Source organism: Castor canadensis, chromosome 5 (genome assembly GCF_047511655.1).
Source record: "Castor canadensis chromosome 5, mCasCan1.hap1v2, whole genome shotgun sequence".
NCBI classification, from domain to species: domain Eukaryota; kingdom Metazoa; phylum Chordata; class Mammalia; order Rodentia; family Castoridae; genus Castor; species Castor canadensis.
Window position 1 is genome coordinate 46,448,230 of NC_133390.1, and position 27,644 is coordinate 46,475,873.

At 33.6% G+C, this 27,644-nt stretch overlaps 2 protein-coding genes across 2 annotated transcripts; both read left to right on the plus strand.

Annotated features, from left to right (window-relative positions):
* Positions 1-698: 698 nt before the first annotated feature.
* On the plus strand, positions 699-1,622 carry LOC109674430 (olfactory receptor 5AC1-like). Its single transcript, XM_020151393.2, has one exon. The coding sequence runs from the start codon at positions 699-701 to the stop codon at positions 1,620-1,622; it is 924 nt and encodes a 307-aa protein (XP_020006982.2).
* Positions 1,623-16,630: 15,008 nt separating this feature from the next.
* Positions 16,631-17,554, plus strand: LOC109674429 (olfactory receptor 5AC1-like). The gene has a single exon (XM_020151392.2). It carries the CDS (start codon positions 16,631-16,633, stop codon positions 17,552-17,554), a length of 924 nt encoding a protein of 307 aa, XP_020006981.2.
* The last annotated feature ends 10,090 nt before the right edge of the window (positions 17,555-27,644 follow it).

Genomic DNA, 27,644 nt, shown 5'->3' on the forward strand with positions numbered 1-27,644 from the left:
TCATTCTTCTTTGTGGTTGAGTAAAATTCCATTATATACAAATACCACATTTTTTAAATCCATTCATCAGTAGTGGGGCATCCTGGCTGTTTGCATAGCTTAGTTATTGTAAATAGTGTTTCAATAAACATGGGTATGCAGGTGCCTTTGTTGTAAGCTGACTCATATTCCTTCAGGAATATCCTTAGCAGTGGTATGGCTGGTTCATATGGCAGTTCTATTTTTAGTTTTTTTAAGGAGCCTCCATACTTTTTGCTATAGTGGTTGCACTAGTTTATATTCCCACCAGCAGTATATGAGAGTTCCTTTTTTCCCACATCCTCACCAAAATTTGTTGTTGTGTTCTTGATGGTAGCTATTCTATCAGGAGTGAGGTAGAATCATAGTGTGGTTTTGATTTGCATTTCCTTTATGGGCAGGGATGTTGAGCATTTTTTCCTGTGACTTCATTCTTTATAGAAACTGTAAGAAGAATGTATACAAATCTATATGACCCTTTTTTAGACTAAAGAGGACATTAATTATAGTTACATGTCATGTTAGATTTTAAAACATTTTTGTAATTGAGGTATAATGATGAAAATTTTAAGCTACCAATAAAATGAGAAGACACTCATAAGAGTGGATTAAACAAAAAAATTTAACCACTATGATGGTTGTACACTTTGTCTCTCACTTAGTGATTGGCCGTGTCAAGTATGGCAGAAGAAAATCAGACTCTGGTGACAGTGTTTGTTCTCACAGGACTTACAGATCATCCAGAGCTGCAAGTGCCCCTGTTCCTGGTTTTCCTTATCATCTATCTCATCACCATGGTGGGTAACCTTGGACTCATTGCTCTCATCTGGAAAGAGCCCCACCTTCACTCCCCCATGTACTTATTCCTCAGTAGTTTAGCCTTTGCAGATGCATGTACTTCATCCTCTGTGACTCCCAAGATGCTTGTCAATTTTTTATCTAAAAATCATGAGATATCCCTGGTTGAGTGCTTTACCCAATTTTATTTTTTTTGTTACAGTGCAGCAACAGAATGTTTCCTCCTGGTAGTGATGGCCTATGACCGCTATGTAGCCATATGTAATCCCTTGCTTTATCCAGTGGTGATGTCCAACAGACTTTGTTCTCAGTTTATAGGCATTGCATATTGTGTTGGTATTCTGAATTCAACAGTTCATGTGGGTTTGTTATTTAGATTAACCTTTTGCAGGCCCAATATAATACATTATTTCTACTGTGAAATTGTACAGGTATTCAAAATTTCTTGCACAGATACTACAATTAATATGCTTGTGGTTCTCATATTTTCAATCTTTATACAAGCCTTCACCTTTATGAACATTGTAGTCTCTTATACCCATGTCTTGTTTGCAATCCTGAAACAGAAGTCTGAGAAGGGCAGAAGCAAAGCCTTCTCCACCTGTAGTGCTCATCTGCTCTCTGTCTCTTTGTTCTATGGAAATCTCTTCCTTATTTACATTCATCCTGAGTCTGGACCAGCTGAAGATAAGGAAAAACTGTATTCTTTATTTTACACAATAATAATTCCCTTGCTAAATCCTTTTATTTATAGCTTGAGGAACAAAGAGGTTATAGGTGCCTTGAGAAGAATACTGAAGAAATAAATACTTGTCAGGCAACTTTCAAATGATTTTTCTTCATTTAAAATTAAAAAGAAAATCCAAAGTACATTATATTAGCTACTATTCTTTCATTTCAGCAGAGAGCTGGGTTGGTGCTAAGAGTCCTCCATGATCTCTGTGTGAAACAGCCTTGCTCTATACTTGGGTCTAGTGACATATGGAAATTTCCTTGTATATGCATCCAGTGTCAGTTAAGTATCATTATGAATAACTAGCTTATTAACAATCTCCCACTCTATTTTATCTGGGAATTTGGATTTTTCAATGTGGCTATTAGCTAGGGATTTCTAAAATTACAGGCAGTAATTGGCAATGTTGCTGAAAAATATTAAAAAGTGTTTACTGAATGCTAGCTTTACTTGGTGCTTGCATATATGCTTTGTTACTTACATAAATGAGCCTAATTTAGTCCCCTAGACCTTCACGTTATTAAATCTTTCTGGTTCTTTGTCATACTCAAGAATTTTGGTAGACTGCTCATATAAAACTTCTTTGTACAATATATTCCTGGGTAGAAATGTACTCTGAAGTGATGAAAGTTAGAAAATGAAAAAATCTATAAAAATATGGATTGGTCTTTGGAAAAAAAAAGGGGGTTGGGATAAATAAGAACCTTGATCATCACAATTAATAGCATCTCCTACTTAAATCTCTACATGCTATTTTCATTAAATATTTCAAATGACATTTAATCATTTATGAAATTAATAATTTTTAAAATGTAATAAAAACAATATCACAGATCACCGTTGTTGACTATATTACTTTTTGTATTACACTTGGAAGGAGCCACCTAGGCAAAATCCAAAACACTCAATAAGGGATAACAAACTAGTTTGTTATATACAGATAGTAATGAAAATTTTGCAAACACATTTTCTTTCTTTAATTCATTTATTCATATGTGCATACATTGTTTGGATCATTTCTCCCCCTTACCCCTGCCCTCTCCCTCTCCCCCACCCCCTTGCTTCCAGGCAGAACCTGTTCTCCCCTCTTCTCCAATTTTGTTGAAGAGAAGACATAAGCAATAATAAGAAAGACAAAGAATTTTTGCTAGTTTGAGATAAGGGTAGCTATAGAGATATATTCCTAGCATTGCATCCATGCACAAGTGTGTTACAACCCAAATTGATTCATCTCTACCAGACCTCTTCACTACTTCCCAGTCACCATCCCATATTGACCTTTGTTATTTTAAGGTTACTGTATTAGTTCCTCTTCAGTGGGCTCATCAAACACTTTCAAGTTTTGGGTTTCCTACCTATCCCCATTCCTCCCATATGTGCTCTCCCCTTAGCGTGTGACCCAAGTCCAACAACATTGCTGCATTTGCCTTAGATCTAAAGTCTGCATATGAGGGAAAACATACTATTTTTGGTCTTCTGAGCCTGGCTAACCTCACTCAGGATGATGTTCTCCAGTTCCATCCATTTACCTGCAAATGATAAGATTTCATTCTTTTTCATGGCTGAGTAAAACTCCATTGTGTATAAATACCACATTTTCTTAATCCAGTCATCAGTAGTGAGACATCTTGGCTGCTTCCATAACTTAGTTATCATGAATAATCCTGCAATAAAAATGGGTGTGCAGGTGCCTCTGGAGTAATATGAGTCACATTCCTTTGGGTATTTCCCTAGGACTGGGATTGCTGGGTCATATGACAGATCTATGTTTAGATTTTTAAGAAGCCTCCATATTTTTTTCCAGAGTGGTTGCACTAACTTGCATTTCCACCAGCAGTGTATGAGGGTTCCTTTTCCCCCACATCCTGCTAATACATTTTCAATGCAAATATATGTGTGCATATACATGTTCCCTGGGGCACAGCAATTAATGTTTCAAAATTCACTGACACAATTTTATATTTTACATTTATCATATAGACATAGGTGGTTCAACTTTTTTTAGTAAAATGAGTATATTTTTAAAGTAATTTTTCCAACATATTTAGGAAAAATAATCAAGTTTATGTTGTTCAAGTATGAAATGATGCCTTTTATCTATCACTCTTGTCAATAGTTCCTACAAATACACTAAATACTTTATCTGAAGATTATGTATATAATATTTTTTATTACTTAAATTTGATTCTTATAAACACATTATTGAAAAAATTCAACTTGTTTGTACAGTCTTAAGATTACATTGTATAAGTCCTCAAAAAGAAATTTTCCTTACAAAATAACTCACATGATTAAATTTACTGTATTTTAAAATCTTATATTTGCAGGTAATTTTCAGAAATATCATGCAGCTTTTGCGATTTCTTTTATAGACCTTCTAAGATAAATACTTGTTTCCTTGATATTTTCATTTGCTTTTTTTTAGTAAAATCCTTTTCCTACAGTTTACTATTGATCTCAAGTAATCCCTTAAGTACTTTCTATTATTTTTAGAAAATTAAATGAAATTGTTTCTTCGTGCACATAACTTAACATGTTTATTTGGAGTGCCTGTAAAAACAAGTGTGCTTAAATATTTTACAACATTTTCCTACTTCTAATATTGCACCAGTAATACAAAATCATGGCTGATTTATTTTTTTTTAACAATTCTAGTGATTGTATGACCTTGGAAAGAAAGGTTACAAAGTTGAACTGTATTCTTTGCTTCCTTTGGGGGCCTCAGAATAACTGATATTTAGCAATGCCAACTGAAGCAATTCATCAATTCAGGATAAATTTCTAAAATTGGTCTGAATTGTTTGTTCATTTGAAATGTTCCTCATTATATTGTACCACTTGTCAAAATATTTATTCTATCTCCTCCTTCATTATTAGATTATTTATTGTATAATGCAACTGCATTGAAAAATGAAAGTGCGACAAACATCCATCTAGATGCTAGATAAAGAGCAAGGGACTTAACTTGCGAGACCCTAGACTTTGCAGTTCCCTGTGGTAATTTCATATGTAATCTCAGAACTAGGAAATAGAAGCAGGAGGATGGGTAGTTTGAGATCAGCCTGAGCTAAATAGGGAAACCCTGTCTCAAAAAACACCAAGGGCTAATGATATAGTCCAGTCATAAGTGGCTATTTATCATGCACAATACCCTGTGTTCAATTCCAGCACTGAGAGAAAACTATAATTTTAATTTCTTGATGTGCTGTAAAAAATGTTGAAATTCAAATATATCCTGTTAATGAGCCTTGGTAAAATTAGCTTTCTCTTAGAAATTGGGAAAATAATTTTAAACTATAAAGAGCTAATGTATTGCACACAATGCCATGAAATATTTCAAAAGCTATGAGAAAATTTAACAGCATCTGAGAAGCAGCTTGCATTTACTCCATTTCTCTGAAATGGAGCAGGTATTCCAAATGCATTTGACAACCAGAAATCATTGACAGATTCTACCTCCCCTAGTTCCATGTTGTTGAAAACTAAATAATAAGGCAAAGGTGGAATCCATGTTGCAGCTCCAGTTCATGCTAGCATTCGACCCTGTAGCTCTCTCCATAAAGAGGATATGAGTAAAAACTGGTAAAGAGTCACAGAAGTGACTTGCCTCCAGGTCTGTCCATAGCACAGAAGTTGTGCCTAGAGAAGGTGGAACAAATCTTTCTAGAATTCACATCCAGACACATTATAGTAAAAATGAAAGCTGTATATTAAGAATAAATCTTGAAACTAACAAGGGAAAAATACCTCACCAGGCACATAAATACCAAAATAAGGTAACCACTTCACTTGTTAGAAACAATAGAAATTAGAATACAGTAGATGATACAAAGTACTGAAAGAAAACGAACACAAAAAACAAAAGGTCTTGATCAAGAATTCTGTACTCAGCAAAGCTAGTTTTTGAGAAATGAATATGAGGTTAAAAATATTTCAGAATAAACAAGAACTGAAGGGACTTCATTACTGGTACACCTATATTATTAAAGGAAGTTATTGACAAAATGAGCTAAGATTAGAAAGTAATTCAAACCTAACCTAAAACAATGAACTTTGCAGCAATTATTTTTATGATTGTAAAAGAGCGATAGAAAGAGAGAGAGAGATTACACAAAATTACATATTTTCCATTTTCTCTCTTAGCTTATTTTAAAAATATATTCATAAAATAGAATCTATAAATTTGAATTATTTGGGGTTTAAAACGCATGTAAGACAGAAGTATGAATTCATAGAAGTATGAATATCATACCATATGGAAACTTGAAAGTAACCAGAAATACAAGTAAAGAAGGCTAATATAGCAAATTACCTAGGTATATGCTTTTCTCCTTTTCACATTTAGCTAATTTAAAAGCCTCAATATTATGTAAGGCAACCAGCAATATATTGTTGTTTTTTAAACACATATGGATGCAAAAGCGTAAGTTTGAGTTTGCTGAATTTACAGTATATAAAGTGGATTATGAAATCATGTGTATCGTCATCTCTAGAAGAATCACCAAGAATAAAACTCAAAAATTTTAGTAATAAAAGTATGAAAATGATATATCAGGAAGTATTCTTATAATACCAAAAATGGCAATGAAGAAGGATTAGAGGAGCAAGAATAACATGAAACATATGTAGGAAAAAGCTACTGTAAGTGGAATTCTTTTCCTATATCTTTTCTCAGTCTTTTCCTTGTTGGTACATGGAAAGCCTAGAGATTCTTGTAGATTGATTTTCTGCTACTTTGCTGGAGGTGTTTATAACGTCTAGCAGTTTTTGGTGGAGTTTTCTGAATCCTTTAGGTATAAGATCACATCATCTTCAAAAGAGATAGCTTGACTTCTTCCTTTCCCATTTGAACTCCTTTTATTTCTTCTTCCTATCTTATTATTCTAGCAAGAAATTCCAAGATTATGTTGAATAAGAGTGGAGAGAGTGAATACCTCTTGTCTCACTACTGACTTTAGGGGAAATGGTTTCAGTTTTTCCCCATTTAGTATGATTTTGGCTATAGGCTTGTCATGTTATGTTGTTATAGCCTTTGTTATGTTGAGATACATTCCATCTATTCCTAATTTTATCAGGGCTTCTATCATATAGGGATGTTGAATTTTGTTGTAAGCTTTGTCTGCATCTATTGGAATGATTATGTGGGTTTTGTCTTTGCTATTGTTAATATGTTATATTATGTTTAATGATTTGTGTATGTTGAACCATACTTGCATCCGTGGGATAAAAGTGACTTGATCATGGTGTGTGATCTTTTTGATAAGTTGTTGCATTTAGTTTGCTAGTATTTTATTGAGGATTTTTAAATATAAGTTCTTTAAAGAGATCTGGCTATAATTCTCTTTTTTCTTGTCCCCTTTTCTGGTTTGGGGATGAGTATAATACTGGCTTCCATGAAATAGAAAGGGAAAGAACACTGCCAAAATCATTTTAGAGAGTTCAGTCCACGGGCTCCATGTTTCTGGTCCTGTAGTGAGGCAGTTTGTGATGGTAGAGGGAGTTTGTGGCAGAGGCCATTTGCCTTATAGTAGCTATAAAGCAGTGAAAAGGATCAGAAATCAGTTATAATCTCCAGATGTGCTCCCAGTTACTTACTTCCCCCACCAGGCCCAACATACTAAAGTTTCCACCAGCACCCAAAATAGTTCCATCAGTTGGGGAGCAAACACTCCATACCTGAATCTGTAAGGGACATTTCACTCTCAAACCACAGCAATATGATTAGAAAAATAAAGGCTTAAACTCATTATTTCCTTAGCAATATCACATATAGAAGTCACAAATCAAATTCTGATTTTAAATTCAACTCAGTTTATTTGTTGTCAATAGATTATGAGAACCATTCACCTGAAAACCTGTTAACTACATTGGGTAAAAGCTTAGTAGAGAGAATTATTTGGAGCTTTTAATAACAGAAGAAGTGGTAGATGGGATTAAATATTCTGATCTTTCTTATCAGAGCAATTGGAATGTATTTAGAGTTTAAGTATATAAACAAGAAGTACAGGACTACAGAACAGGTCATATTAAGGAGTGGGTACTAGTGAGAAGGGGAGGGTAAATAAAGAAGGTAAAGGAAAGTGAATAAGGTTGATGTGTTTTCTATACATATATGAATATGGAACATTGTCTGTTGAAGTCATTTTAAGAAAGGGGAGAAGGAAGTGGGAGAATAACAGAGGGAATGAACCAAACCTGGGTACATTGCATGCTTATGTGGAAATGTCACAACAAAACCCCTGTAACAAGAATTATAAACTAATAAAAACATCAAAAACCAGTTTAAGTGGCTATTTAGCATCAGGTATGAGAGCAGTGGTGGCCTAAGGAGTTCAGCATTTCATTAAGATTACATTGATCCAAATGTAGAGAACTATGTGGGAAAACTGGGAAAATGAACATATATATTCACAAGCTTATGTTTGAATTCCAGATAGAAGACAGAGTTTTCTTGAGTTCGGAAAAAGCAATGGTTTCAGTAGACATTAAAAGGTAAAAGAGATGATTTGGACAATGGTTTAGAGGTTTTGAGTAAGAATTTAGTGTTAAGGATGACCTTCAGGTATTTTGTTTTAAATGTTTATTTTAGGTAGCTCAATTCAACCATTCAACAATGTATATATATTTCAAAACAATATGTTGCACATTCTCTATTTGTATATAAACAACTTTCATTTTATAATTTAAAAATAAATTGATAAAAATAGATTGTGAGATTATTAATAAACAATGGAAGGACAGAGTAAGGTTCACATTTGGCGATATAGGGTCATAAAGTTCCAAAATTTGGATTTGGACATGTTGATTTAGACAAGTCAGTTACACTTTAGAAGAGACTAGTAGGTAGTTCAAACATGACACACTTAAGAGTAACAATGGAAAGTAAATTAACATATCCTAAAAATTGCTAAGGATCAATTGTCTGGTTCACTTTGCAATGAACCCTTGTGACACACAGTGGTTTAAATTGTTACATTTTACTGAGGGAATTCCATGGTAGTGTTTTGTTTCTGTGAATAGTTTTGAAAGAATACAAAAACTGTTATCTCCTAGTATTTGAGCGTTCCAAAGAAAATCTTTGCACAAATAACCACTACCTCATTCTGCACCTGCCACTATTCTTTGTTTAAGGACCAACGTGGGGCTGTGACAGTGGATGTGAGAGCAATGTTGACCACATTACTTTGGCAGTTTATAATGTTGCCTGTGACCCAATGCTGCAAAAAAACAAAAACAAAACCAGCTAAACAAAAACATATCTCTGGTACTAATGCACAGTAGTGGCAAATACCAGTTTTTATCCCCCCAATTTTCTTTAGGAAACTAGTAGTTTTACTTCAGGAAAACCAGTACGCAATATCCCAATGATTTATAGGACTTGGGAGAGGAAATGAGGGTCTGTCTGAATTTTACTATTTGCAATTTTTCAATTTGTCTATTTGATAAAGAAATACCCAAGTAAGAAATAATTCTGGTGACTTTATGAAATTTATGTTTTTCTTTAGGGTGCTTAGTAGTATGTCTGTCATAACATTAGATGCTTTACTCTTGAGTAGATATGCATTCTACTGCTTCTTTTTAATATTAAACTTAGAATAATAGAAGAATGAGAAAAAATGGATTAAACAGTGGCAAACGCTTCAGAAGTTATTTCATACTGTAGAAAAAAATTTGTCAATGTAAGGAAAAATAAATAATGTTGTTCAAAGTTACTTATTTATTCCATGGAACCAAGTGTAGTTTTAGTTTGAAGATTGGTTAAAGTCATAATCATCAGTGACATCTTTCATAGGCCTTTTGCTTCCAAAATATAGGGAAGATATATATGGTGCTTTCTCGCTCTCTCTCTCTTTCTCTCTCCCTCATCTATCTATCTATCTTATCATCTATCATCAATCTATCTCTATCTGGAAAAGATCTAAAATGCTCAAAGGCTATTGATCTATTTATACAAATTGGGAATACCAATTACAGGTTTAGGGTAGTCAGGCTCACTCAGGACAAAGCCTGTACTTCGGAAGCTAAATGGCCTATGTTCATGAGGCTATTTTTAGCTGAGACATACCATTCAGTTGTGTTGCTGTTTATGTTGTATTTCCAGAGCTCTTTAGAGAAACAGTTTAATTTTAAACACGTACATCCTTTGTTTTATTCTCAGTGAAGATGAAAAATAACAGCCCAGCATTCTCTTCAGCATTAAACTGTTAAGAATATATTGTCCTTAGACTTGTTTTTACTTATAATATTAACAAATATCATAGAACATCTGACATTATATAAATAAATATGCTTGGATATGAAAAAAACTACTAAAATTCATTATGGTTGTTTACCTAAATTTGTTATTATTCAAAAAATTTAAAAACAACTGTCAATGGTTGAGTCAAATATGAATGAGAATATTCCAATGATATGGTACATAACCTTAATAGTTCTAAATTTAAGATAGATTTTCACAAAAATTTCTTATTACATTTTCTAACTACAATAAATACATTGTTATTCTTTTGTTTTTGGCAGTACTGGTGTTTGAACTCAGTGCATTGCATTTGCTGAGCAGATGTTCTACCACTTGAGCCATGGCCCGAGCCCTTTTTCTTTAATTATTTTTCATTTAAGTTTTCCTGCTTTTCTTGCTCAAGACTGTTTTGAACCATGATCCTCCCACATGCTTCTCATGAATATCTGAAATTATAGGCATTAATCATCACGCCCAGATTATAAATTGAGTTGGTGTGTTGCTAACTTTTTGTTAGGGCTTGGGGTTGAATTGAACCATGATCTTTCCAATCTCTGCCTCCTGAGTAGCTTGGTTTTAGACATGCACCACAACACCTGAGCATCTATTCAGTTTTCTTTATTTTTATTCATCACTGTTAAAGATTTATGACTATCCTTTTATATCCTTTAATATTCACTAGTCTCCTCTTATCCCTGGGGGATATTTTCTAAGACACCAATGATTATCTGAAAGTGTGGATAATTCTGAACCCTATAGATACTATGATTTCCTATACAGACATATTTATAATACAGTTTAATTTATAAAATACATTAAAAGATTACAAACAATTATTGTTTTAAGAGATTATCAATAAAAACTAATAAAATTGAATGATTATAGAAATATTACAGTAATAAAGCTATGTGAATGTGGCCTGTCTTTCTTTATACCTCTCTCCCATTCTTTCAAAATATGATATTTTACCATATTCACCCTTCTTCCTTCATGATGTGGGATAACAAAATGCCTACAGGATGAGATGAAGTGAGATGAATGAAAGATGGATCAAAATATAGCTTAAAGTTACTGCATAATGATTAGTTGAACACAAGCGCTGTGTTACCATGACAGTCTGTGAAATAACTGAGGAAGTAACCAACTTACATTGATAAACTGAAAAGAAGCATGGTTCAGTGAAACAACATGCAATTTCATTGCACTGCTCAGAAGAGTGGGCATTTAAATTTTATGATGCTCATTTCTGGAATTTTCCTCAATATTTTTAGATGTAATTGACTGAAGATAATTGGTACTGCAGAAAGAAAACTGCAGCTGATGTGTTGGGGGATACTCTGTCTATATTTAATTGCATAAATGGGATGATATATATATATATATATATATATACACACATATATATGTATATGTTTGTGTGATATATATATATATACACATATATATGTATATGTTTGTGTACATCCATATACATGTTTATGTAATACTGTTTACTGCATTTATCACACAACAAATTTTTGAAGAGAGTTTTGACCTCTATCTTCCTTTGCTTTATTCTATTGTCTCAACTACATGTAGACAACTTTGGTTCATAATTTCACTATATCTTTATGTTTACATGGCCATATGCTACGGTGTGTGTATTCATAGGAATGAAGAATTCAAATTTTAAGAATTTTAAGTCTGTTTGATGTGATCAGTGTATTTACATTTCTCTATATTGCTTCTCTTACATTGATTACATAGTACATAGTAGGAATACTTCATCACTCAGGTACTGAATAGATTATTAATTAAAATAAAAGATGCCAATGGTTGAGAATAATCAGCAGGTAATTTTTAACTCCTCTACCCCCCAAATAGGATAAGGTTTTAGAAAAAGAAGAGGCAAGATAATTTTGAGGTAGTACATTTTCTGTTGCTGTTGCCTATAAACACTGGTGACTTGAACAACATAAAATTATTATATAGAAAGATGTAATTTAAGCCCTGCAAGAAAATGATGGTCCACCTAGATTACTGCATCCAGAAAAACTATCCTTCAAAGTTGAAGGAGAAATAAAGACCTATGATGATAAACACAAAGTAAAGGAGTTCATGACCACTAAGCCAGATCTGTTGAGTCTACTTAAAGGAATTCTATACCACCAAAGTTGAAGATAAATACAAACTTGAAGATACATGAAAGAATAAGCCTCTCTTGAAAAGCAGATAAGAAAATGAGGACAGCAAAAGAATCAAACGTAACACATAAGCAACAACAACAAAAACCCAAGAGGAGATGTTGCTCGCATTTTCAGCATGGGGAACAGGAACTGTTACTCCACTTACCCCCCACTTCTTCCTACTATCTGTTATGCTAAAACAAATCTTGATAAATGACAGGAATTAACAGATACCTTTCAATAAAAACTTAATATTAATATTCTTATTTCTCCAATGAAAGACATAATTACAGAGAGGATGGAAAAAATTAGAACTGACTGTTAGTTTCCTGGAAGATAAATACTGAAACACTGACAAAGATAAACTCAGACTGAAAATGAATTAATGAGATGCCATTCTAAGCCATTGTAACCTGAAAGGATACTCCTGCTGGAGCAGCCATAGTCATATCTGACAATGCAGACTTTAAAAAACAAAGTTTATGAGATGAGACAAAGAAGGTCACTTCATATTGAAAAATGGGGCAGTCATCTAGAGGATATAACAATTATAAACATATATGTACTAAACATCTGCAAACCCAATTGCACAAAACAAACACTATTGTACATAAAGGAACAGGTACACCACAATAAAATAATAGGGGGCGACTTCACCACTCTCACAGATAGACAGGTGATCCAGACAAAAATATCTGAAGTGAAGCATGACACTGCATTTAAATGAATTTAAGACATCTGCATTGCATTCCACCAAACAGCCACAAAATACACATTTGTCTTAGCAGATTACATTTTAGAACATAAATAGCCTCTTAAGATGTACAGAATATTGAAGTATTTTAACAGAGCATAATGGAATAAAAGTAGATATCAACAGCAAGAGAACCAAGAGAATATATAAAACACATGGAGTTTGAAAAATTTGTGATGTCCAATCAATGATAAGTGGGTCATCAAACAAGAATAGGGGGAGATTTTTAAAAAATCTAAGAATCAAATATAGATGAAAACATAACATACCATAATATGTGGGATAAAATGAAAGATTCTAAGAAGGAAGTTTATAGGTATAAATACATAATTAAAAAAAGAAGAGCTCTCAAATAAATAACCTAATGATGCACCACAATCTCTTAAAAATAGAAGAACAAGTCAATTCCTAAATAGGTAGAAGGAAAGAAATGATATATTTCAGAGTTGAAATTAATGAAATTGAAACTACAAAAACAATACAAATATAAATGAAGCAAAGAGTTGTTTCTCAGAATAGATAAACAAGACTGACAAAACTTTAGGCAAACTATACAAAATAAATAGATAAGACTATTATTGATGCTCTTAACAGAGAGCTACTGTTCTTCTTCTGCTTTGTGACTAAGGCAGTATTTTTTCTCTGAATTGTTCATAGCAGCAAACTTGTCCCATATATTGACCATATCATGTTAATCAAACTGGAAAAGTCTTCTGAAAATCTGTGTAAAATTCATATCCTCCATAGGATGACAGCTGAGTCTGACAAATCTTGTGTATTGGGAATGTGTGTTTAAAATAGAAGGCATATTTTAAAAAATAATTCTTGGTACTTATACAAAGTGTACTCATAGATTTGTTGGAGAGAAAAGAGTAGCATCTGGGATCATGGTTTACACTGAGGTAGGAACCAGATTAGAATTGGATTTCACACCACTGCAGAGAGGCAGAGAGCTAGTTATATGTGGGAAGGAATGTAAACAGGTAAAAGATGTCCAGAGGAAGTATAGCAAAGGAAACTCTTATCTAGCCAACAAATTTATTTTCTTCTTAGACATATACCCTCTCTTTCCGTCTAAAATGATGAAATTTAGTATTGAGAGTTATGTACATCATCTACATTTGTTTCATTAGCAACCTATATTCAGACCCCATGTGACTTTCCTCATTCTTCCTTGATTCAAATGAGTGCAGAGACACTGCAGGAAGTCCTTTGTGGAAAGCACATGAGTGACAACATAGAAAAGATCTAGGCCTCTGAACCCCAAAGTAGAATAAAATGCTCTTTCCATTATGAATATGTGCTTTACACTTTACATGAAGAACTAAACTTCTATTTGTTAATCCATGAAATCTTGGAGATTATCTAGATATGTAGCTACTGTTACAGTAAATAATATACATGTGCAATGACACAAAACCCTTAACTCTATACAATTAACTACTGTTATATTTATAAAGAAATTGATATTCAATATTAAGAATTTCAGCTGTTATCTAAAGTGGAATGAGAAATTGCTTACACATTTTTAGTGAAGAGGATGAGCTTATGCATTGTTAGTAGAAGGTGTATAGTATGTTTTTGGAGTGGAAAATGAATTATGGTTGTTACAAGATATAGTGTGGCTAGAAGGATTTAAAAATCCTGACTAGAGATGAATGTATTTGGGATTTGAAGGTCAATTGTGGAGACAGAAAAAAATTAGTTGAATTTAAGACATCTTTATTAGATAAATTCTAGAGGACTTGTCTATAGTAGAAAAAATAACATCCAGGTAATGTTTGTGTCAACAGTGTTTCCCTGGATTATTATTTGCATAATGCACATTTGGTGACCCTGTTCCCTGAGAAAGGAAACACTGTAAAAAATTAAGCTTGGTGTGATTTGGCAACATTAGTATCACATTTGTTCCTGTTAACTTTTAGGAACATTGGGATTTCTAAGTGGAAATCAATTTAATTAGATTAAAGAAATTAATATTACTCTAAGAAATATAAGAGGAATGAATAAAAGCTTATTTTAAACTCTTTTTCAGTGATACTTTACAAACAAGTATCTGTGAACCCTGAGGACACAATGTGAAGTTGTAGTTGTTATAACTAGCTGTGTGGATAATTTGATGGGTAGCTCACCATACCCAGTAGAATGACTTCATCCTACTGGGAATCTCTAGGAAGCATTGTGGGAATTTCAATTTCATGAAAGAATGGGTTTGAAATAAAAGAAATAAATGCTTTCTCCCTCCAGTGTGGAGTTTCTTCCAAAAATTGGTATATAAATAACAGGACTTCTTTCTATAGCTTTTCTGTTCCTTCCAGAAAATCCACACCTTTTGTTTTTCAATGTTTCACATGAATTAGGTGAGAATGCAGATAATTTTGTAATTATGATTATTACAGCTTTGAAAAATGTCTGTCAGGTAACAAAATGATTAAGTAAGAAATTATAATCCTAGACAATTTAAGAAAATAATCAGCAGTCAAAATATGAATAGACAAATATAAATTCCCTTCCAAACATGTATAATACAATTAGGATATTTACTATGTAAATAGGTAATAAAATTGTTGGAATGTTTTGAAATAAACTTTGAATAACAGAAATGAAAAGTGAAAATTTATGGTAATAATTTTCAGGAAAATTCAACATTTAGAGTTTAGCTATTATGTAAAAAGTTTTATTAACTGAGGTATAAGTTACGATGCTCAGATCTAAAGTATTTGTAATTTTTCAGAACTAGAAAATTGGGCTTAGGTTTGTACAGCTGACTGCAATGAAATTCCTTAATTTCATAGAATCATGAGAATATGGGTAATGTCACTGAAGATGAAACAATGAATTCCTTATGTCTCCTTGTGTATCATAAAGCCCTGACAAAATATCACAATGCCTATTATTTCTTGGCTGAATTACATATTGCTTTATTAAAATTAGAACTATTAATAATTTTGTTATAAGATTTTATGAAGAAAATTATAGCTCTTTATTCTGGAAAAAACACATCTCTTATGAGTCCTAACTTTAAAATGATGAACTTTAGTTTCGTGCATACAGCTGTTCTCTGTGGATATGTATTTATAAACAAGAATTCTAAAATTCATTCATCATTTATTTTCAAGGAAGGTAAATAATAACTAACAAGTGTTTCCTTTATTTATCTTTAATTTTTAGAAAAATAGCATTTATTTACATTTTAAAATTAGACAAAACATTTGAATATTTTCACAAAGTATAATATTTTTATGTTCCCAAATTATTTAAAAATGTTCTCTATAACGTTATGACATTTTTTTCATACTGGAAATATAGCAATCTCTTCAAAAATATTGAGCAGGTTGCTTTGTTAGTGGTGGGGGGCAGTTTGAACTCAGGGCCTTACTCTTGCTAGTAAGGCACTCTATCTCTCGAGCCCTTCTGCCAGTCCTTCAAAAGTATTGAATCTTTTTTTCTGAGTTCCTTCAGAGATTATGAATTGTGGAAAATGCTCTTTGCTTCATGCAAACATTAAATATTATATTCTTAATAGTGAGAACAAATAAAGTATGCAGGACCACACTTAATGTTAAATTACTGAAAAATACACTAAAAAAATCCATTACTCTATTTGAAGTAGCAGCTTTCACAATTACAAACAGCATTTAGAGGAGTATATATACTTCTGAAATATCTTGTTAGATTGGATTGACAAAGATTTGCATTAAATTTGCATGTTAGTTCAAGTGAAATGCAGATACTACATTTTGGAGAAATTCAGATGTGTATAAAAGCCAATAAAGATAAGGTTCAGGGTAAAAAAGGGTAAAAATTTGGAAAAATTAAAAAAGTGAGCAGCATCTCTCAGGAAAATGTTAGTCACAAAATAAGCATCATATTTGTGATTCATTTGTGTTTGTTCTTCCATTTAGTGATTGGCTATGATAGGTATGGCTGAAGAAAACCAGACTCTGGTGACTGAATTTGTCCTCACAGGACTTACAGATCGTCCAGAGCTGCAGGTGCCTCTGTTCCTGGTGTTCCTGGTCATCTACCTCATCACCATGGTGGGCAACCTTGGGCTGATTGTGCTTATCTGGAAAGATACCCACCTTCATATCCCCATGTACATATTCCTCAGCAGTTTGGCCTTTTCAGATGCGTGTGCTTCATCTTCTGTGACCCCCAACATGCTTATCAGTTTTTTATTTAAGAATCACAAAACATCCCTGCTTGAATGCTTTACTCAACTTTATTTTTTTGGTTCTAGTGCAACTACAGAATGTTTTCTCTTCTCAGTAATGGCCTATGACCGCTATGTAGCCATATGTAATCCCTTGCTTTATCCAGTGATGATATCCAACATGCTCTGTATTCAGTTTGTAGGTATTTCATATTTGTTTGGTCTTCTCCATTCAGTGATTCACATGGGTTTGCTAGTTAGATTAACTTTCTGCAAGTCAAATATTATACATTTTTTCTACTGTGAAATTTTACAACTGTTCAAAATCTCCTGCATTGATCCTACAATTAATATGCTTGTGATTTTAATCTTTTCTGCTTTTATACAAATCTTTACTTTTATGACAATTATCATATCATATTCCTATGTCCTTTTTGCGGTCCTAAGAAAGAAGTCCAAGAAGGGGAGTAGCAAAGCCTTCTCCACCTGCAGTGCTCATCTGCTCTCTGTCTCTTTGTTCTATGGCACTCTGTTCCTAATGTATGTGAGCCCTGGGTTTGGACCAACTGAAGAGCAGGACAAAATGTATTCTTTATTTTACACAATTATAATTCCCTTACTAAATCCTTTTATTTACAGCCTAAGGAACAAAGAGGTTATAGGTGCCTTGAGGAGAATAATGAAGAAATAAATAGTTGTCAGACAAGTTAGTAACTTTCTCATGTTTTTTGATGGAAAAAGTTCAAGTGCTATGGTTTAGCCACTACCCTGCCATTTCACCAGAGGCTCTGTGAACTCTCTATGAAGAAACTTAGCCTTGTTTTACGTTTCTCTGTGTTTGATTCCAGTAACACTTTGCTAATGTTACACATAACTAGGTTACTTAAAAACATTGTGCTTCATTTTAGCTGACACTTAGCTTTTGCAAAATCTCCTAGGGACTTCCTAATTTACCCGGAGTAATTGATAGTTTTTTTGAGAAATATTGAGAAACATGTAACAAAAAATATCTCTAAGTGTGGCTGGCATACAGAGTTAGTTACCTGAATGAGCCTAGCCCCTCCCCCATGGGCCTGAAATTTAAGAAGACTTTTGGTTTTTTGCCATATGCGGTAACTCTGGTAGAATGATAAAGTATAACTCTCCTTCTTGGTAAAATGTATGTCTGAGAGAAATGTAATGTTTAATGATAAAAGTTTAAAGGAGTGCAAAGGTCTAAAAATATTACTCTATTTTAGGAAGAAAAATGGAAACTGAAATGAATTAAAAAGAGTAGAGAAGAAAATATCAACGTGCATCTTTTCAACTCAACATAGTATGTTTATGGAAAATGTTACACAAACATTAGAATATTTTAGTGTAATAGAACTGATTTCAGAGATTAACCTGGTTATGCAATATTATTCCTATGAGCTTCACATAGCAGAAAGGAAGAAGACTAATTGAGATATAAGAAAATTTACTGTATGAGGATAGAAAAGGAAAATTGTGACAAAAATTTCTCTCTTTCCCTTGAGCAGAAGGCAAGAAAAGAATACCAAATTTTACAAACATTGTATGAGAACAGGAATGAAAACTTGTGTCAACTGTGTGTGTGGACATATTCCATCTGTCTATCTACCTATCTTTCTCTCTCACTGTCTATCTTCTATCTATCTATCTGTCACTGAATTGTAAGTAAAATTGTCAGTAAGATCTTATTGTCACAATATCACAGTTTATATTAGTTGTACAGACATATGACTAAACTCTTTTATAAAATGATTACAATCTTTCTCTTTTACAATATTGATGTATGGAAAATTATCATATAAAATGAGAATAAACATTTAAATGTTGAAGAGTAAAAATATGTCTTTTATTTGAGTATATGTAAATAACTTTAGTCTTTGTCACATCAACATTTTCAAGAATTCTTGTAAAATTTACCTAAAGATTTAAGCATATGATTAATATCTTCTGTCACAAATGTATTTTTAGACAAAGATAGTTTGTTTAAATAGTTCTAGGATTGATTCCAATAGGTTCCCAATAACAAAAGAACAAAATTAAAAAGATATGTTGGCAAGGATGAGGGAGAAAAAGTTGCCCTCTCATACTGCTGGTAGGAATATACAACCACTATGGAAAATATAATGCAAGCTTCTTAAAAACTAAAATAGATCTGCTGTATGATCCAGAAATATCACTCCTAGTGATATACCTCAGGGAATGTGATTCAGGTTTCTACAAAGTCACCTGCACACCCATGTTTATTGCAGCACTATTCTTAATAGCCAAGCTATGGAAGCAGCCAAGATACCCCAATACCAATGAATGGATTAGGAAAATATGGTATTTTATTTAGCCACAAAGAAGAATGAAATTTTATAATTTGTAGGTAAGTGGATGGAACTGGAGGACATCATTTTAAGTGAAGTTAGTCAGGCTCAGAAGGCCAAAAATCATGTTGTCCCTCATATGCAGATTATAGACCTAAAACAAATGCAGTAATATTATTGGACACAGGTTACATACTAAGGGGATACTGTACGTGAGAGGGATAGGGAAAGGGAAGGAAACCAAAAACATGAGTGTGGTTGATATGCTTATTATATAGAAGTGAATAAAGTAATCTTAAACTGGCTGAGGCCACTATGGGAAGGGGACTAGTAAGTAGTGAAGAGGTCTGGTACAGATGAACCAATTTGGGTTGTAATACACATATGTATGGAAACAACATAAGGAATGTCCCTATATAGCTATCTTCATCTCAAAGTAGCAAAACTGTACATTTTTCTTTTTTATCTTATGTGTCTTTTTTTCAACACAATTGGGCAACAAGAGGGCAGAACTTGTTCTGCTGAGAGGCGGTGGGAAGGGGAGTATAATGATGTATATACATGTAAGTAAATGTAAAACAGTAAAATAAAATTAAAAAAATAATGAGTTCAAAAGAATGGGCCCCTCATGATAGGCTTAGGACCCTAGACACCTGTATGCTAGAGAGGGAGCCATTTGAAAGTCAGGAAAAATATCTCACTGGATCCTTACCAATTGGCACCCTGATCTAGATTTTTCTGATTAGGAAATAAACTTTCTTTTATTTAAGATGTCCAACCTATTGGTATTTTATTGCTTTTGTTTGTTCCACTGATCTTTTGATTCATTTTATTCTTTTGTATTATTTCTAAGCTTATTCATTAAAATCTGATTTAGCTTATTTGTTAAAACTCTTATTTTCAGTAGGTTGCCTCAGTTTATGATATACAGATTCTTCTTGTAGTGCTGGGTATAAAGCCCAGGGCATTCAGCATGCTAGGCAAGTGCTCTATCATTGAGCCACATCTTCAGCCCTAGAATATATGGTTTTAATTCATCACCATCTGCCTTCAAATAATATTTTTTCTCCCTGAGTTACATAAGTATAAGAATATTCTTCTTTCCTAAGTGTCTCTAATGAAATTTTGTTACATATTTAACTTGTACATATTTTAAAAGTTTATCATTGTCATTATTTGTACATTAGTCAATTATTCCTAAAACATTATGAAATAAGAAAACATCTTTTGCCTTTACTCATATATTTATCCATTTTTCTTTTTATTTCTGTGTGTAAACTTAAATATTTATCTGCTTTCACTTATTGCCTCCTTCATTTTGAAAGGTATTTTCACTTCTAAATTTATATATTTTTTCTTTCGTTCTCAGCACTGTAATATTTTATGCTATGCCTTTTGGCTTGGAAATTTCTGACAAGCTAATAACTACCACTCTTATTATTGTTCCTCTGTGGTGGTTTTTATTTTAGGCACTATATTCTTCATATTTTGTCTAACAGAAATTTGATTATAATGTACTGTGGTACAGTTTTTTGCTTATCATATATGAGCCCCAGTGACCTTCTTTGATCAACTGATTAATAGTTACCAAAACTTGGAAAAACTTTGCCCATATTTCTTGAACAAAATTTTTGGCCTTTACCTTTTTTTCTGGGATAGCAGCTACACATATGTGGGTACTGCAGCTATTATCTGACAATAATTAACCTGTTTTTAATTGTTTTTAAATCTAAACTTTTACTCTAGGAATCTGATACACCATTTGATGTGTACAGGTAGCCATACTGTATTATAACGACAATTTTGGAAGAATGTAGATTTCATGTGCTATAATCAAATGTGCATATCAAAACTTTGTAAGGAGATGGATATGCCATTTGCTTGACTTTAGTGATCATTCTGTACATTAACAAAAGACAAGGGTAGATCAATAGTAGTATCATAAAACATAAGATATGAAAGCAGAAGATATAAGGATGTGTACTGAAAGCAGTTGACAAATGGGTGGTGGGAAGTAAAGGGGTAGGGAGAGTAATGGAAGGGGTTGAACAGACCAAAGTAAAGTACATCCTCAGTGGGCATGCATTGACACACCCCCTTGAATATCAACTTAAATATTAATGACAAAAGACAGGACTGTAAAATAGGTACAGTGTGTGTGTGGGAGTACTAATGGGAGGTGAGAGGTGAATGGAGATTAAGGTGATGGTATACAGTTGATGAACGTCATAGACTTATATGAAATAGAACTAAGAAACCTCTTGCAATTGCTTCAAGGGGGTTGAGGAGAGATGATGGGAACAGTTTAACTAATGTACAACATAAGTCTAATAGGAATTGTCACGATAAATCCCCCACTATAGAACAAATATATCCTAATAAAATTTATCTTAAAAAGAATTGTGATATATACCTTTATTATATATATTTATTATTTTTTCATTAAAATTAATTGATCAATTAAATAAAAGAATGATTACAAGTTATCCAGATGTGAGAGGAAAAAGTAAATATATGTCTTAAAAATGATATGCTTGCCCATAGATTAAATCAATGGAATCACAAATAGGTGAATTTATCAACTTTACAGAAAACTACATGAATCATTCAAAATTCAATTACACTTCTATATTCTAGTAATGAAAAATTTTAAATTCTAGCTGAAAAATGCTCCGTAGACTAGTCATAGCATATGAAACCTTAGGAATAAACGTGACAAGTATATGTAACACATAGTGAAAAATAAGTTTAAATAAAACCTTCTGAGAGAAATTAAAGATCTAAACAAGTGTAAAAATTTAATTTATAGGTCAGCAAAATCAATGTTGAAAAAAAGTCAGTTCTATCTAAAGCTATTTATAGTTTAGTAAAATCAAAATTCCAAGCAGCTTTCCTATAGATATTGAGAAAATGATTCTGATATTCCTATGGTAGTGCAAAGGATATAAAATAGCCAAAAAACCTTGAAAAAGAGGAACAAATTTAGAGGACCAACATTATCTGATTCTAGGTTGATGTAAAGCTTTTTAATTTCTAACTCTGTAATAATGAACAACATCTGAAATCTAGATTCCCCCCATGAGTAGTTCCTGTGGGTAGCAAGTGTCCAGAGGCATCACCTTGCTATAAAGGAAAACTTCTGAGAACACCCCCGACCGCTGAAGGAGAATATGCATCATAAGAAGATTCCCCAGGCAGAGACATTACCACTCCAAGCTAGAATTTGTTGAGAAATCCTGTTGGTCAGAGGAGAAAGAAGAAACAAAGGCCTGCAGTGGACGGTGGCACCAAACTTCAATAACTCTTAAGTTGCCTGTAAATTAAATTGCATTAGTGTGAGGAGGAAGGCAGTTTTACTTAGGATTGACTCCTGAAGGAAATCTAGATCATTGTTCTTGTTAAAATCATGTTTTGATTATCTCAGACAAAACTATACTAATCAAAGTCGTCAGGGGCAGGACAGAGTGAGAGAGAGAGAATATTTTGGGGGATATATTTCGTGGCACATTCTACTTTGATATATATTTAGATATGTGGGTATGTACATGCAGATACAGGTATACATACCACAAATACACAGCAACCATTCCAACTTCTTTTCATACTTCTCTTGTCCTATTTCTCCTTCTTGATGCCTTCTTCTCTTCTTTCCCTTGTTTGTCTTCTTTTTAAAATACTTTTACAAAGATGTTCTGTAGGTTCAAAAAAAGATTACAATATTCTATAAGCAGTGGACAAATGCCGACAGTCCTCATTTCTTAGAAGATACTGTATCAGTCTCACCACTCTGGCACCACTTTTTAGTCATTCATTTCCTCTTATTTTCTGACCTCAGCTTTATCAAATATGGGAAACTGGTCTCATCAAAGTCATAAAAGTATCTCTTAATTAGAAGACCCTATTAACTCCTTGTCCTACTAGGACATTTATTTTTGGCTTCTGGACACTTTCTTTTTCTTGTGCCTATTCTATGTTTAGGATCACAAACTTTGACTTACCACTTGCACTCAGCTCAGTGTGACCCTCCTTTGATTCTCACTAGAGTGATGGGGGGTATCTGGTTGCAAAAGAAAGTAAGTTTTGGATGGAAATTAGCTCTAGCAAAGTAATTATAGGAAATTAGACTAATTAGCTTGAATCATGGGCAAGAACACAAGAAAGCAAGGCTATCACACACCGTTATTACCCTCATATCATTGTTATTGTTAAGTTTTAGTTCACTCATACTAAGTACATGTCACCTGTGTGCAGGTGTGCAGTGAAAATGACCAATAGAATAGTGTATCTAAATTTACATTCTTAATTTTAAATAACTCTAAGTCAGAAAGTGATTTGTATCTCATTTCCTGAATATCACAGTCATGTCATATTTCCTACATGATAACGACTACGTATTATGAATTCTCGTCACTCACAATGTCATTTCACACATGGCCTAACTACTGCACTTAAGTCACTTTGGGAAGGTTAGTAACAGCAGGTGATTAGACTTTCTTTTAAAACCACTGAATTAATTTCTAGAGTTTTATCTCACAATCTGCATTTTGCACAAATGTCCTCTGACAATTCTGATGTATAATCTGGTTTAGAAACCTCTGGTCTTCAGATTGAGTCTGAGTGGCTTAATTTTTGCCTCTCAGAAACATGTTTGCCCAATTACCACATAAATGATTTAAATAATAACTTTTAAATATGCTACGATGTTACTACCTATTTTAAGATTTCAGAGTACAAAAAAAAAATCAGTGTATTTGTGTGGCATTCAATTGATTTTACAGTTCAAATCTTTAAACCACCTTTTCCTTTGACCATGTATCTAGGAGCCACAGGTGGATTTTCCTATCAAATCAGTGGTGTTATCCACAAATTTAGCACATGATTAGAAGACCTAGTGACTTCTTTAGATCTGCGAACTCATTCCCATTAATTTGAATAATTAGATTTATTTTACTTCTTCCATCTCCGAAATAGTTTCCTTTTATTTTCGCAATGTTAAGTATAATTTAATAGGCATTCTCATAATTGTATTGTTTCATTTCAACTCCATTCATCCAAATTTCATTTTATACATCCTTAGAGAATTCCTTCTCACATTCACTGTATTTCATTTCAGGAGACATCAGTGAGGACATGAAAAAGGAAAACTTTCCTGACAGAATTTGTTCTCACAGGACTTACAAATCAACCACAGTAGAAAATCGCCCTGATTCTGGAGTTCTTGTTGATATATCTCATCACCATAGTAAGGAACCTTACACTGATTGGCCTCATTTGGAATGACCCTTACCTGCCCACCCCTATGTCCTTATTTCTTAGGAATTTAGCCTTTGTGGATACCTGGTTATCATCCACAGTGACACCACAGATGCTGATCAACTTCTCAGAGAAAGGCAAGTTGATATCTCTTCCTGAACACATGATTCAATGTTTTTCCTTTATACTTAGTACAACCACAGAATGTTTCCTCTTGGCAGCAATGGCTTGTGATCCTTATGTAGCCATAAGCAAACCATAGTTCTATCCATTGATAATGACCAACGGACTATGCATATATCTGTTATTCTTTTCATGTGTAGGTGGATTTATTCATGCTTTAATTCATGTAAGTTTTTTATTCAGGTTAACTTTCTGTAGTTCCAACATATTAGATTACTTTTATTGTGACACTATAGCATTGTTTAAAATTTCCTGTAGTGACCCCTCTATTAATTTTTTAATGGTTTTTATTTTTTCTGGTTCAATGCAGGTATTCACTATTTTGATGGTTCTGATCTCTTACACTCTTGTTCCTTCTCTCCCAGTGTAATTTGATTTTTACATGTTCTCTAAAGTTTGACGTGATGAAGGTTATTCCATATCAAGATATTTTTGGGAGTCTGCTGAAACTTTCATAGTTGAGGCCAAGTGAGAAGTGTCATTGAACATGAGGCATGGGAACCCCCAGTTTTTACCTCCCCCTTTTTTCCATCCTGGCCATGAGCTGAACAAATTTTTCCCATGGGTGTTTCTACCAGATATGCTATCTTACTGTAATCCAAAGACAATGGGACTGATGGACTAAATCCTCCAAAACTGTCAGTCAAATAAAACTATTCTCTTAGTTGACTCTTACTAAGTTGACTTATTTAAGTGATTTGTTACAGTAATTGATATACATTATACCCCCCCAAGTATCTCCATATAACTTATAAAATAGTATACTTTCTTCAAGGTTTAAAACATAATCCCTTTCATGTATTACCTTTCAGATAATCTCAAAGAGGATAGGCCAACTCACTTCATTGAAGCATTTAACAGATTACTTCATCTCCTTAGGCATCACTTGGCTTTGTATAGTATTTATTTTTTGTCTCAAGTTCTTAGATTAAATTCTAAAGCCTTACTAAGGCAGGTCAGGATGTAGAAAACATTGGAACTTTTGGACATATATGACTTGACATACTGTATTTCAGATTGAACATTTCTCTCTTTCTCTCTGAACCTCCTTTTCAATTGCAAATATGTGCAGATTGTTCACACTGTAGCTCAGGAACCACCCAAAACCCTTCTCACTTGTGATTATTGATGATCAAAAGAGACACAGGTTTTTTGCTCTCCCACAGGTTAGCTTGATCTTTTTAAAAACATCTTGTAATAGAGAACTATATTTCTGTTTTCAGTTCCCTCCTGGTCCATCATGGACTATTGTAACTTCTTTCTCTAACCTTTAATAAGCTCTTATTATCATCCTTAGAACTTTTACATATCCTGCTTGAATATATCCAAATAAAATATGAGAATCTAGATTTTCTGAACACAGATAACTACAACATTTTGGCACAGCCTAGACTGGATGATGAGACACCATATTTCAAATTTCTACTTCTCTTATCTGCTCTCTTCTTCAGTCTTTCTGTCTTATGAATACTCCAAGGAATTTTTACTGTCTGCCCACCTGACATGTGAAAGCCGAGTGCTGCCTGTGATTTGGCTGTCTTGTGATGCTCACGCCAAGGTGATGATTCCCATGTCCCTCAGTTTCCTCTAGGAAAGCCCCTGTGCTGTGTGGGTTCATGCCTGGGGAAAAACAGACCCTAGCAGAAGGGAACCATGTTAAGCTGTGGCCACTGCTTCTCACAGTGGAACAGAAAGACTAACTGACATCTTTTATGAATGGAGAAGCAGCTCTCTCACTCTGGACATTGCAGAAAGGATAGCCAGGCAAGATGCATAAAGGCTGCATTCACAGCTTAGCACCTTTCTCCCTTCTTAGCTAGGGGAAGGAAGGAAACAGCTCACCTTAGTTTGCTCTGGGCATTCATTAACACTCTGGATTCTGAATCTAGTGCTTTACCCCAGAATACCCCATGCAGGTCGAAGACATGATCCCTGGAGGAAAGTCAAAAAGAAGGAAGGATAGCCATACTTGAGCTCTGTGAAACATATATTGGAAAAGATAATTTGAACTCCACTATTTCCATAGGATATAAGATGGGAATGCTCTGAGCTTTGTTGGGGGTTCCAAACCTCCAGAGAAAGCCCCCTCTTTTCTTTATCCCCTTTAGTCTTAATGAGGAAAGCTTTTAGCCTGAGTGCCTGAGATAAGAAAGATGGACTGCTGTGCCTTAATGTCCATGACTAGCTTAGGTAGGCTGTAACATCTGTTTCTCAGGGGGGATGTATTTTATTCCTATAATAGATTGCTCTTTGGGGCCTGTATGCTGCATATAACATGACTTTATGTTCCATTTGAAAGCCCTTTGCAGAGACAATTTGATCTATGTACCCATAGGAAATGCTGCCGCCATGATGGAACCACCACACCTTCTTCAAGTGGCTGCTATTCCATGGTAGCCATCTTTGTTATTATGTAGGGTGGAAGACATGTGGCTGATGCTGTCTTGTCATCCCCTAGGGAAAATGATGCAAATCACCTAATATTTTAAATTAATGTCATTTTAATACACTAGTCAGTTGTGGATTAGACAAAGACTACAGTATTTGTGTTGGAAATCTGCTGTAAATATTTAAAACTATAAAGCACTAAGACTATTTAACCTCCAAGAAAAAGTCTAGCTGTCTGATCTGCTACTTAAAGTAGCAGAATGATTTGTTGAAGAAGGCTCTCTGAGCCCATTACTATACAAAAGAAAACAACAACAAAAAAAACAACAAAAAAGAATGTACTCTGAATGATCGCAATTATTTTTGTATGTCATTGTGTGTACTTTGTGTCTGTTTATTAGTCTATGTCTTCTACCAATGTACTTGTAGCTACTAAATTCATTAATGCATTTTTTAGTTCATTTATGTGTGCTTAAATTAACCTTTGGTATGTATAAATTTAATCATCTCTGTGTGTATGCAAACATTTTTAGGAGGGTTGCTAAACTGCTATTATAAAGTTAGTGTACAGAAATTGTTGCCCCTTTAAAATGCTTTCTAACATTCTTGTCCTACCCACATCTAATTAAAAATCTG